Consider the following 12,837-nt stretch of genomic DNA (forward strand, 5'->3'; position numbering starts at 1 on the left):
CCCATTGCATTGCAAATGCTTGTTTTCGGTGCAACTTTGACTGAAGTGCACTAGGCTCCTGCTACCCAGGTCCCCAGTGCCAGTGTTCTTTCCCCTAAAAGAAGACCCCTGATCACTTGATCCCCAAGTGGTCAGGCCTTTGGCACCTTTGTAAGTTTTTAGTAAATGGTACCCCTGGTACCTAGGGCATGGGTCCTGAAGAGAGTCCCTAAGAGTTGCAGCATAACTTGTGCCACTTTAAGGGACCCAGCACTAACCTCATGCAGACTGCCATTGCAGGCTGCGTGACAAGGTGCTCTGAAAAGTGAAAACACAACATGACCCACAGCCTGTGCGCCACGTCCACTAAACACTGCATGTAATATTTGTAAGTCACCCCTACAGCAGGCCTTACAGCCCTAAGGCAGGGTGCATTATATTACATGTGTGGACATATCTGCTTGAGCAGATATACCACTGCTATGTCTTTGCCGATTCTTAGACCTAGTAAGTGAACAAGGAAGCCATTTTAAGTACATGTTCTGGGCACTGGTCAATATGAGTTCTCCAGCTGCATGATAACTTCACTGAATCTAGGGATTTTTGGTATCAAACATCTCATATTAATAAACCCTCACTGATCCCAGTGATGTATTTATTCATATATGCACCCATAGGGCACTTTGGAGGTGCCACCTGAAAAAGAACCTCCCAACTGCTGGTTTGCTGACTGGTTTTCACCGAGTTTCATACCCTTAAGGGTGAGAGCCTTTTCTCTCGGGAGGTCAGGAAGAAAATCTGGTCTGGCAGGGGTGTTAGACACCCCTCCAAGCAAAATGAACTGCAAATTTGCATTCCAAGGCAGGAGGCTTCAAAGAAGCCCACCATCTTAAGTATGCAAATCCGGCCTTCCTCAGAAGGAAGATGCCAACCCCCGTGTCCCTGGGCCCAATTTGCACCTGGACTGAAAGGAAAATTAGCTATGCAGGAGGCTTGTTTCATTTATCTCTAGGGTGACCAGCCTGAAATGAACACAGCCTTAGGAATTCTGCCATTTTGTTTGTGGTGGAATTAGGAATTCTGGGGCAAGGTGATCCCCACTTCCCAAAGGAAGTGGTCATCTAAGGGGCGTAGTGACCCCAGGGGTAAGTAACCCATTGGCTGTTCCTCTTCACTCCTTTTAATTGAGTATTTAGGGGACCCCATGATACCAGGAAAGCAAATCTTCGCTGGACACAAAAGGAGGAGTGGACAAAGAAGCCTCCTGACCCGAGATCTAAGGAGCACAACTGACTTGGCACCAGCCTGCTTGCTGCACCTTACCCTTGAAGAGCAACTGAACTGTCTGCCGCTGTACAGTCTCCAAGAAACTGGGAGAGCTGCCAGTTGTTTGCAAATTGCCAAAAAGAACTCCCTTGGAACAGAGGAACTACTTCCCTGCATCTGCAGGCACAATGTGCAACATCCAGTACTCTGCCCCGTTGACCATCCTGCGCCCCGTGGGATCAGCGAGCCAGGAGCAGACTGTTTGAAGCCCAGTAGGACTGCTCCGCCACTTCACCGAAGTCTTGAGACGCTGACCCCACCCTGAGGCTCCCTACACCTATACCTGGGTTACCAGACCACTTGCAGCAGCCAAGGCTTGTTGGTGGTCCAATCCGGATTTCACAGCAATTAAACAGACATATCATAGAGAGACATCAGTATTCACCAGGCCATTCAGGAGAGTGGCCCCACTGCAATATTTCCCCTCTTCACCAGGTCACCAAGATGCAGAGCAAGTCCCCCGACAACTGCGACCTGATGCCTCAAAGCACCTCTGTACCGAGCCCCGCAGCCTGAGTCTGAGGGAGTCAGCGGTGCCCATGGGGTCCCGAGACCTCTGGAACTGAGCCCATCACTGGGTTTGGCCAGACTGGACTTCCAGTCGCTGCCTGCAGCATCGTTCTAGAGGCCCCCTCCAACCGCGAGTAACTCCAGCGAAGGACCTGACACCACTGCACCCGAGCCCCACAGCCCGAGTAGAAGTGGACTAAGGGCGTCCCCAGGTGCCCAAGGACCTCAAGGGTCGAGTCCTCACTGTGGATTCCCCCCGGACTGACCTTCCTGTCCCAGCTTGCCGCAACTTCTAGACCGGACCGTTTCTTATTGAAGTGAACGGGACAGCTGATCCTGTAACACACCTCTGCACCTGGATGCCCCAGCCTCCCAAGGTGACCATTTGGTGTGGCTTGGACCCTGCCCCATAACTCACCTTAAGTCCTGGAGAACAGTCCCGTAAGTCTCTGCGAAGTGTCTGACTGGAGTACATGTTTCCTCCCATAGGATAACATTACTGCACCCAAAAATTGCACTACCTGTCAGCTTTTGAAAACTGTAACAATCTATATCTTGAAAAGTACTCACCTGATTCCAGGGATCTTGTTAGCTAAATTAATTAAAAAGGATGTGTTATTTTTAATATATTGGTGTGGGATTTCTTTGTGTGTGTCTCTCATATACTGCCTTTGTGTGCCTTACATGCTTAGCACTACCCTCTGATATGCCTAACTGCTTGCCCCACACTACCACAAAAGAAAGCATTTGGGATGTTATTTGTGCTTCTGTAGTGCCTTTTGGGGTTGGCTTGGGCTCTTTGCAGTGTACTTCTTTTTGGTCCACTAAATAAAGAGCCATCTGCCTTCAGGCTCAAGTAATTATCAGTGGTTGCGATTAATTTAAACACTCCATCCATCACTTTTTTGTATACTTTGGTTGAAGGAACCTTGTCCCCTTTTAAAAACAATCTATGTAAGAGTTTGCAAATGAGTTGCAAATATTACAAATGTTTATTTTCACTATAAAGCTGCAATTTCATTTTTAAAAAGTTGTTGTGAAAATGCTCAGCAGTGCCATTGGATCATCAGGAATTATCATAGCAGTCATCAGCGATGATGATTTCCATGATGTAAATTTGTAAACATGTCCTGCCTGAAAGAATCTGAAGTGACTGCAGTGAGAGTGCTTAAAATGCCTTCTAGGATGTGGGCTGAATAGAAATGTCCCAAAGGAATAGAAGTGCTTCTAAAGGGAAACTGTCATTAGTCGTTGTGAGTTACCATTCTCTTGTTTCAGAGATATCATTGGTACAGGAGAGCCTCAGTAATAGGTAAGTTAAGAATTCACAAAAGTGTGCTTGTTATATAATTAGTGAGTATGCTAATGTTTAGGAAGCAGTGGTAAAGACTTGTTAATTCTCTTATTTTTCAGCTTCAGTTGGACCCTGTTGATTTTAAAGCAACTCATTTAATTTTCCATACTATTACAAAATGTCTGATGTCAAGGGACAGATTCTTGAAAATGAGAGGTAAGCTGTTGAGCAAAAGCATATTTTGTAAATGTTGGATAAATACGCCTGTTAAAATCAAATGTTTTGTTTTCAGGTATGGAAATCTTGGGGAATCTCTGCAAAGCTGAAGATAACGGGGTTTTAATTTGTGAGTATGTGGATCAGGAATCCTACAGAGAGATATTGTGCCATCTCACTTTGCCAGATGTCCTGCTTTTAATATCGTCTCTTGAAGTGCTATATATGCTCACAGAGTTGGGTGAAGTGGCCTGCATGAAGATTGCTAAGGTGGAGAAAAGCATAGGTGAGACAGAGGTTTTGATTTGCTTTGAACAAATTTCATTTTAGAAGATGCATAATTCTAAGCATTTAGCTCGAGTTATTCAGTTACAGTAGCATGTCGTATGTGAAGCATTACATGTTATGTTAATGTATTATATTACAAACCAACATTTGGTATTTTTCAAGTTAGTAATTAGAATTCTCATACCTTATTAAGGTACTAATGCAACTATATTCAATAAATCTTTCTCATGGCATCTATGTGGTATTTGGTGGGTTGGCTTACATCAGCACTAACCACCTGGTAAAAATGGGTCCTGGTAGTCTTCTAACTCCCCTAATTCTTCTTTAGTCTTTTGAGTAGTTCTGTGGATCGGCCACCCGAATATTAATATGCTCTTTGAAAGTACAAGAATAGTAATGGTTACAAGCTGATTTGGACACTAATAATTTTATCAGGATGTTTAACAAGTATTCAAGATGCATGCAATTTCTCACCAGTTTTGTTATTTTATGGAACAACTTCTATACCAACTACCTAGTTTAAAAAAATGGTAAGGGCAGCTCTGAGCTTAGCAACATGCATGTTAGCATTTGAAAGCTACTGAGTTACTCAAAAACCAGAATTCCTTGCACAAATTGTGCAGTAGCATGAACATTTAAAAAAACAAAACGCAGCTGTTAGCAGTAAATGTTTACATTCATCCGTTGGCCTCTTAGAATAATTGCAAGTAATTGAAACAGTGTATTTTGTTATACAGCTCTGTGCTAACACAGTTTTTATTATCAGATCTAAATCACAGATGGAATGATTTGAGCAATGCCTTTTTCAAAGAGCAACATGTGTTTTGAGGATTCCCTGGTAGCTATAGTCATCTCCAAGTGAAGGATTATTGGGAATGGAGTTACTTATTACTTTACCTTCTCCAGTGCTGGAACGTTCATAGATTTACATGCTTCGATTACTCCCCGTTGTCGGGCTGGAAATCTTTGTAGTTATTGTTTAAATAGCAGTTATGCAAGAAATACCATTAACGTGCTATTGTGTGACTTGAACATTGGCCAATCGGATGAAGGAACTATAAAGCTCCATCTCTCCTTAGGCACCAGGGGTCAGATTTTCTTCTGCATTTCTTTATGCAACAGGGAATCCGTTTGTTCTTTTGTCCTCCTACACTCCCAGCTATAGACGGTAAACAGACACTGTTCAGGGAGGCTGTCTGACTTGTTTTAAATCAAAGATCATGGCCGTGAGATCACATGTCTGATCCGTTTTCAAGCCATGTTCATTGTGAAGAGTGTGAATCATCATTCAATAGATGCCAAGACAGTGCTTGTTAAATGCATCTTTGCGGTCTTTCTGCCCACTCATCTCTTATGCCAGTGGATGACTGATTCAGACATTTCTTCCAGCTTGGCAACAAATTACATCCAATTGCAGAGCACTGAATATTATGAATCATAGAGATACCATGAAATTCATAGCAAAGCAACTAGCAACACGCTGAAGAAAAGAGCTTCACCTACATCTAGAGGCTGCATGGCCAGAAATTATCAAACTGTTGAGAAAATCCACCATAAAACCATTTCAAAAAGCCCAATGACAATGAGACTTTCGTTCAAGTTTCTTTGTAATATCCAAGAAGATGGAGTAGTGTCACTGACGTCACTTCTGGATATCCTTCAGGCCATAAATCGCAAGAACTTTCTGGAGTCAGTGGACCTAGTAGAGGATGCATCATTTCACAGACCAATACATATTCAAGGCATTACAAAAAGCATGTACATTGGTCCTCAAGTCAGCAACCATGGTTCTTTTGATGGGCCTAGCACTAGTACTAGTAGCAAGACATCTCTTGTGTCTAGGCCTGAGTGTCTTTCTGTATCTCAACAACTGGCTGATCAAAATTCTTCTCAGATGACGAGCTAGCTGTGATCATTGAAACACTCATCAGAAAAAAGTCTGTGCTTGCTCCATCACTTCAGACTTTACACAGATGTTTGCTGCTACAACTAAACACACTAAAAGCTTAACCCCTTTGCTGCCTTTCCTCTTTAGGTACCAAGCCTTTTTTTGGCTATTTGGGGCAATTTGCGCTTAGGACCTCATAACATTTTGCCCACACATGCTACCCACACCAAATTTGCGACCTTTTTTTTCCAACATCCTAGGGATTCTAGAGGTACACAGACTTTGTGGGTTCCCCTGAAGGAGGCCAAGAAATTAGGCAAAATACAGCGACCATTCCTTTTTTGTTTTTCTTTTAAATGGGGAAAAAAGGGCTGCAGAAGGCGGCTTGTGTTTTTTTCCCTGAAAATGGCATCACAAAGGGTTTGCGGTGCTAAAATCACAATCTTCCCAGCTTTCAGGAACAGGCAGACTTGAATCAGAAAACCCCATTTTTCAACACAATGTTGGCATTTTACTGGGACATACCCTATTTTTGTGCTTTCAGCCTCCTTCCAGTTAATGACAGAAATGGGTGTGAAACCAATGCTGAATCCCAGAAAGCTAAACATTTATAAAAAGTAGACAAAATTCCGAATACAGCAAGGGGTAATTTGTGTAGATCCTACAAGTGTTTCCTACAGAAAATAACAGCTGAAGTAAAACAATACTGAAATTGAGGTGAAAAAAACAGCCATTTTTCTCCCCGTTTTACTCTGTAACTTTTTCCGGCGGTGTCAGATTTTTTTAAAGCAATATACCGTTACGTCTGCTGGACTCTTCTAGTTGCGGGGATATATAGGGCTTGTGGGTTCATCAAGAACCCTAGGTACCCACAGCCAATAAATGAGCTGCACCTTGCAATGGGTTTTCATTCTATACCGGGTAGACAGCAATTCGTTTGCTGAAATATAAAAAGTGAAAAATAGGTATCAAGAAAACCTTTGCATTTCCAAAATGGGAACAAGATAAGGTGATGAGAAGCAGTGGTTAATTAAACATCTGTGAATTCCGGGGTGCCCATACTAGCATGTGAATTACAGGGCATTTCTCAAATACACGTCTTGTTTACACACTGTCTGACATTTGGAAGGAAAACATGTAGAGAAAGACAAGGGTCAATAACACTTGTTTTGCTATTCTGTGTTCCCCCAAGTCTCCAGATAAAAATGGTACCTCACTTGCGTGGTTAGGCCTAATGCCCGCGACAGGAAACACAACATGGACACATCACATTTTTACATTGAAATCTGACATGTTTTTTGCAAAGTGCCTAGCTGTGGATTTTGGCCTCTAGCTCAGCCGGCATCTATGAAAACCTATCAAACCTGTGAATTTTTTTTAAAACTAGACACCTAGGGGAATCCAAGATGGGGTGACTTCTGGGGCTCTTACCAGGTTCTGTTACCCAGAATCCTTTGCAAACCTCAAAATTTGGCCAAAAACACTTTTTCCTCTCATTTCGGTGACAAAGTTCTGGAATCTGAGAGGAGCCACACATTTCCTTCCCAACAGCATTCCTCCAAGTATTCTGATAAAAATGTTACATCACTTGTGTGGGTAGGCCTAGCGCCTGCGACCGGAAATGCCCCAAAACACAACGTGGACACATCACATTTTCCCAAAGAAAACAGAGTTGTTTTTTTGCAAAGTGCCTAGCTGTGGATTTCGGGCTCTAGCTCAGCCGGCACATAGGGAAACCTAGCAAACCTGCGCATTTTTGAAAAATTTACACCTAGGGTAATCCAAGATAGGGTGACTTTGTGGGGCTCTCACCAGGTTCTGGAATCTGAGAGGAGCCACAAATTTCCTTCCACTTAGCGTTCCCCCAAGTCTTCCGATAAAAATGGTACCTCTCTTGTGTGGTTAGGCCTAGTGCTTGCGAAAGGAAATGCCCCAAAACACTATCTGGACACATCAAAATTATCAAATACAAAACTAGCTGTTTATGGTCCTGGGCTCAGCAGCCATCTAGGGAAACCTACAAAAACCAGACATTTATAAAAACTAGACACGCAAGGGAGTCCCGGGAGGTGTGACTTGGGGGATCCCCCAATGATTTCTTACCCAGAATCCTCATCAAACCTCAAATTTAGCTAAACAAAATCATTTTTCCCACATTTCTGTGTGGGATCACTGCGCCGGGACAATATTCCTACCACCCAACGTTTCCCTCAATCTTCTGGTAAAAATGAGTAGGTGGGCCAAGTGCCTGTGACAGGGAAGAGCCAAAAACATGTAGTAATTGAGGGTGAACCAAAGCGGGTCCAAAAGGGCAGTTTGAAAAAAAACATTTTTAGGCTGGCAAGTGCAGCAGACTTTTTATCGGTATAGATGAGACAATGTTGGGTGGTAGGAATTTTGTGGATTCCTGCAGATTCCGGTAGGATCCATCACTAAAATGTGGGAAAAATGTGTGATTTCCAGCAAAGTTGGAGGTTTGCAGTGCATTGTGGGTAAGAAAATGGTGCGGGGTGCATGTGAAGCACACCACCCTGGAATCAATCAGATGTTTAGTTTTCAGATGTGTCTGGGTCTTGTGGATTTTTCTACATGGCAGTGTCCCAAAGTCAAAAAAGTGCAGCCCTCCCCATTCCAAGTGGGATGATTTTGAGAGTTACCAAGCTCTCATGGCCCAAATGTAAAACCAAAGCCCAAAATAATCAAATGTCTTCTTGCTTGCAGTGGAATAAGATGTTTTAGTGTGTGTGGGGAGAGCTGAAAGACTATTACCCCCTTCAGTTGGGTTGGGGGAACAACCAGGCCCATACTGTTTGGTAGCCACCACCCCAGTATTTGTTTTTTTTAATTCCATGCTATCTAGTAGACTTTCTGCCCGTCCCCCCCCCCCCCACCCCAGGGTGTGGATCGTGGGTAATTGCCCCCCCAAACAAAACACACACACCAATCCCTGATGTCTAGTGGTTTATGCACCCCTTGGGGGCAGATTGGCATAACAAAAGTAGGCTGTTCTTCCCCTAAGGGGGGCAGAAATGGCCTAAATACAATTTTGCCCCCCAGTGGCAATACAATACATAAAAAGATAAAGGAATTACAAATATATATATATCCCTGGTGTCTGGAGGTTTCTGACCCCCCCCCCCCCCCTCCCGTCCTCCCCCTCACCCCCAGGAGCCGCTGTTGCCCAGAGGGCCGCTCCCCTTATGCGTTAGTATATTTAAAAAAAAAAAATCCTTGGTGTCTAGTGGCCTCTGCCCCTCTGGAGGCAGATCAGCCTAATTATATATTAGGCCGATCTGCCCCCAGGGAGGCCAGAAATGGCCTAAAATGATTTGGACCCCCGGAGAGCGACCCTTGCCTAAGGGGTCGCTCCCCACATCTGAAAAAATAAATGATACCTGGTGTCTAGGGATTTTCTGAATAGGCTGAAGATTCTTAAGGCAACTTCATTACATCCCATTGAAATACTAATTTCAACTTCCCTTTTACAACCGTCTGCCGTTGCAGAAAAAGCTGTACATTATTTAAATTTAAATGGCTGTTTGAAATTTTATATTGACGGAACAAAACTTTCCTAAAACTGATCAACAAATGACTGCCAGAGTCAAAAACAGGACATAGCATGGCAATCTAGGCTTATGCCTTGCAAACGCTGGACGTCATGTGTCACAAAGCTGGTGGTTCATTTATTTAGGCTATGTCTGCCGCAGCTGAACTCTTCACTGTTGTGCCCCTTATGGACATTTGCGAGGCAACAAATATTATTGCCAGAATATCCCTTTGAAAGCAGAGACAGCAGCTGGAGAGGTGGTGATGTTAACCTGTTTTCCAAAGGTAAGCGTCCATTCTGCCTGTGCTTTTATGTTTTGGTAGTCTCAGTTAAAGCTTTTGGGTCAATAAATGATACAGCGCTCCTAATAGTTACTACCTGTGACTACAGTTCTTCAGAGTTGGCATCTTTCATAGATTGACATGCCCACCTTCCTTCCCTGTTCAAAATGCTACCAGTAAATCCTTTGCCCAACCTACAGTAACTAGACACCAAGTGTCTCTGAGGTGTTTTACAGCTCTGAACCCCTCCTCTGATTGGCCCAAATTCAGCCAAGTCACCCTTAAGGTACTTGGAAAGTAGGCCCAAGGCAGGGTGCAGTGTATTTAAAAAGTAGGACATGTACTGGTATGCTTTATATGTCCTGATAGAGAAATACTATACATTTTCACAATATCCTGACCTATCTCTCCCATAGGGTAACATGGGGAGTGGCTTGAAATATCTTAAGTGTAATTTCCAATTGGAATCAGATAGAGCTAGGGAGTTTGGGGTCTCCGAACTCCAAATTTAAAAATACATATTTTGGTGAAGTTGTTTTTTGAGTTGTAAGTTTGAAAATGTCACTTTCTCACTTAAAAATGCTCCTAGAGAAATTGTTTAGACATAATTTGTGTATATCCAGTCTTCAATTAATGAATGACAACTCCGTACTGTTCAAATCCAATTTATTAATCAATAGGATTCAGGAAGTTCAAAATATCTACATCAAAAACAGCCAATGTCCATCCCCTAGACAACAACACTGTATATAACACCCTAGATCACACAATAGTATCCCAACAGAAGATCCAGGAAGGGGTTATAATCCTCCTTTTGACACACTCCGGCACCATAATACCCTGGTTTTCATTCCCAGATCAGGCAATATTGTGGTCTTGCAATTCAGCCTGTCAAGTGAGAAGGTAATATTGACGATTGTCTGTGGTGGCAACCAGAGGGCCGTTGGATCATAATCAGGGCTCAGTGTTGTGAAATAATGCCTATGCATAAGGAAAATCAGTTATAAAACAGGATGTGCTGTCAGCAAAATCACACCATGTGTACAGCCCATTGAACCCAAGAAAACACCACATACACAGGTGTCGATACTAGTATAGGCCACCACCTACATGACAAAGAAAATTGAAAAAGTGCCTCAAAAAGAAAGCGTGCACCATATACACTGTCGAGCTCCCAACCAAAATAACTACATTCTGCTACTAACAGCAGGTTGCAGAAATTGACTCCATAGCAACATACAACGGGACTTCAACCTAAAAGCCCAAGTAAACAAATCCACATATATTAAAATGACAAAATATTAAAATTGCTTTACCGCCATACATCATGAACTGTAGAAAAAATGCTGCCTGCCCTGTAGCGTATTCATACCTTCCAAATATGGGACCGCTAGCGTGTCTCCTTCCGCAACCCATGCAAGTCTGAATCAAACATTGCCGGTCTTTCCACCGTGTTGAAATAAGGAAGTGACGGGTCATGTGACCATTCCAGTGACTCTAGCGGCCATCTTGAAATGGTAAAGATGTCTACCTAATACCCATAGTTTAGGGAGAGTTAAAATTATGGTAAGTGTACTGTTGTGACCTCCTCAAATTAATAAATATAATATCCATTTAGGCCATCCATTCAGTCCGTGTTAGTAAGATACACAAGCTGCCGTCTCACTGATGCAGGGCATTCAAGTAGTAACATGTCACATGACCATTGCAATGACTGTGGCTGCCATCTTTAAATGTACTATTGGCCCAACTCAGTGCTCTCCGACACTAAATCCTCATTTACAGCCCTACTGTAGGTAGCCCCAGAGCCTAATTTATAAACAGAACAGATAGAAAAAATGAACCCAACCAATTATTCTTAGGGCGTTATTAGTCACAACCACAACTACCAATACAACTTCATGTCAGAAATGTAAGTACAGATAAAGGGACTCGCAACCGTCATTTCATCCATAAGAAACAAAAAGAAACAATAGGTAACCATGAGAGGCACCATATTATATCTAGTAGAACTGCTAGATATTGATTCATCATCCGCAATTGCAGACACAGAACCATGAAAGGAGGTCAAGATCCATAACCACCTGTGTGGAATACATCACATTAACTGTACCGTTTAAGATAGTCCATCTATGACGTTGCCAGTATTTGCCATTCAACCTGTTGATTCAGACCCTTCTTCACTGTATCTGCAAGCCAAATCCATTGGTTCACTTTGATAGTCAACAGGAAGTCCACATTTACACGTCTTTTCGAAGGTTTTATATTATCAAGCACAAACCAGTGCATATCGTGCATGTTGCATAAGATTGTAATGTTCAACCATAGGAGCATTCACGACATTACACCGTATTTGTGATTGATGTTGAATAATCCGTTTTCTGACCTCCTGAGTTGTTTTACCAATGTAAAACAAAGAACATAGGCATTGAATACAATAAATAACATTTTTACATCCAAAATTAGTGAAATGTTTCAGCTGCCAAGTTCTCCCTTTTAGACATGTTTTTTACAATTCTGGTGGAAGCACATGCACTGCGGTTCCTACACGGATAATGTCTAACCCTTGGTGTTAGCCCCCAGATGTTACTCAGTGTATGTGGTTCTGGTTCAGTGTAGGCCCTCGCTAGACTGTCTCAACTTTTTTCCCCTTTAAAGGCAAATAACGGTTTCTCAAGTGCAATATCGACTAACAAATGCTATTTTTTCGAAATAATCTTTTTAACTCCATTTGACTCTGAAGTAAAAGTTGTAACACAAGTCATACAAGAGTAAACAGCTTTCTCTTTGACCTGAAGTAAGGCTTGTCAATCGTAATACTAAGGATCTTTTAACCAGTCCTAATCAATTAGGATATTAAAGTCTTGGCTTCCAAAAAAGTGTTGTCTTTCTTGGTGCATTACGTTTAATCCTTAGGAACTGCCCAAATGGTAAATTGTCCCTTAAATTGCTGGGAGGATTGCTATTATATCTCAAAAGAGTATTTCTTGCAGGGGGTTTACTACATAGGCCTACACACAACTCGCCCTCATCAACTGAAATTTTCAAATCTAAAAAAATAATAGAATGGGGATCATATTCCAGGATACATTTTAAATTCGTAATTTGGTTATTAATCAATTCGTGAAACTGTAGTAAATCACTTATTGGACCATGCCATAAAAGGAAATATCATCTACATACAGTAGCCATTTTGTGATGTTACTGCCATAAGGATTGCCCTGCTTATGGATGGTATGCTCTTCCAAATTGGCCACATATAGATTTGCATTATCAAGAGCAAAAATAGCTCCCGTTGCTACTCTCTTTATTTGTGCAAAGAACTCATCATTGAACAGGAAGTAATTGCATTCCAGTGCAATCTGACCACAACGTGTGATAAAATCAGTGGGGCCCTTTGTGGTCTTGGTCTAGACTAGAGTCAAGAATCGTGGTAATTACCTCAATATTGGTGTACAAGTTTTCTATATCCATGGTACCCAAGATGTCAACCTCAGGGGTAAAAGGA

At 42.4% G+C, this 12,837-nt stretch overlaps 1 protein-coding gene across 1 annotated transcript in view; it reads left to right on the forward strand.

The window, feature by feature from the left end:
• ARID2 (AT-rich interaction domain 2) overlaps nt 1-12,837 on the forward strand; it is an 860,005-nt gene that overhangs the window by 354,976 nt on the left and 492,192 nt on the right. The window contains exons 9-10 of the mRNA XM_069229081.1: nt 3,229-3,325; nt 3,402-3,611. Coding sequence (XP_069085182.1) covers nt 3,229-3,325; nt 3,402-3,611 — 307 coding nt within the window. The remainder of the gene's footprint in view (nt 1-3,228; nt 3,326-3,401; nt 3,612-12,837) is intronic.

This window comes from Pleurodeles waltl, chromosome 4_1 (assembly GCF_031143425.1).
Source record: "Pleurodeles waltl isolate 20211129_DDA chromosome 4_1, aPleWal1.hap1.20221129, whole genome shotgun sequence".
In the NCBI taxonomy this organism is placed as follows: domain Eukaryota; kingdom Metazoa; phylum Chordata; class Amphibia; order Caudata; family Salamandridae; genus Pleurodeles; species Pleurodeles waltl.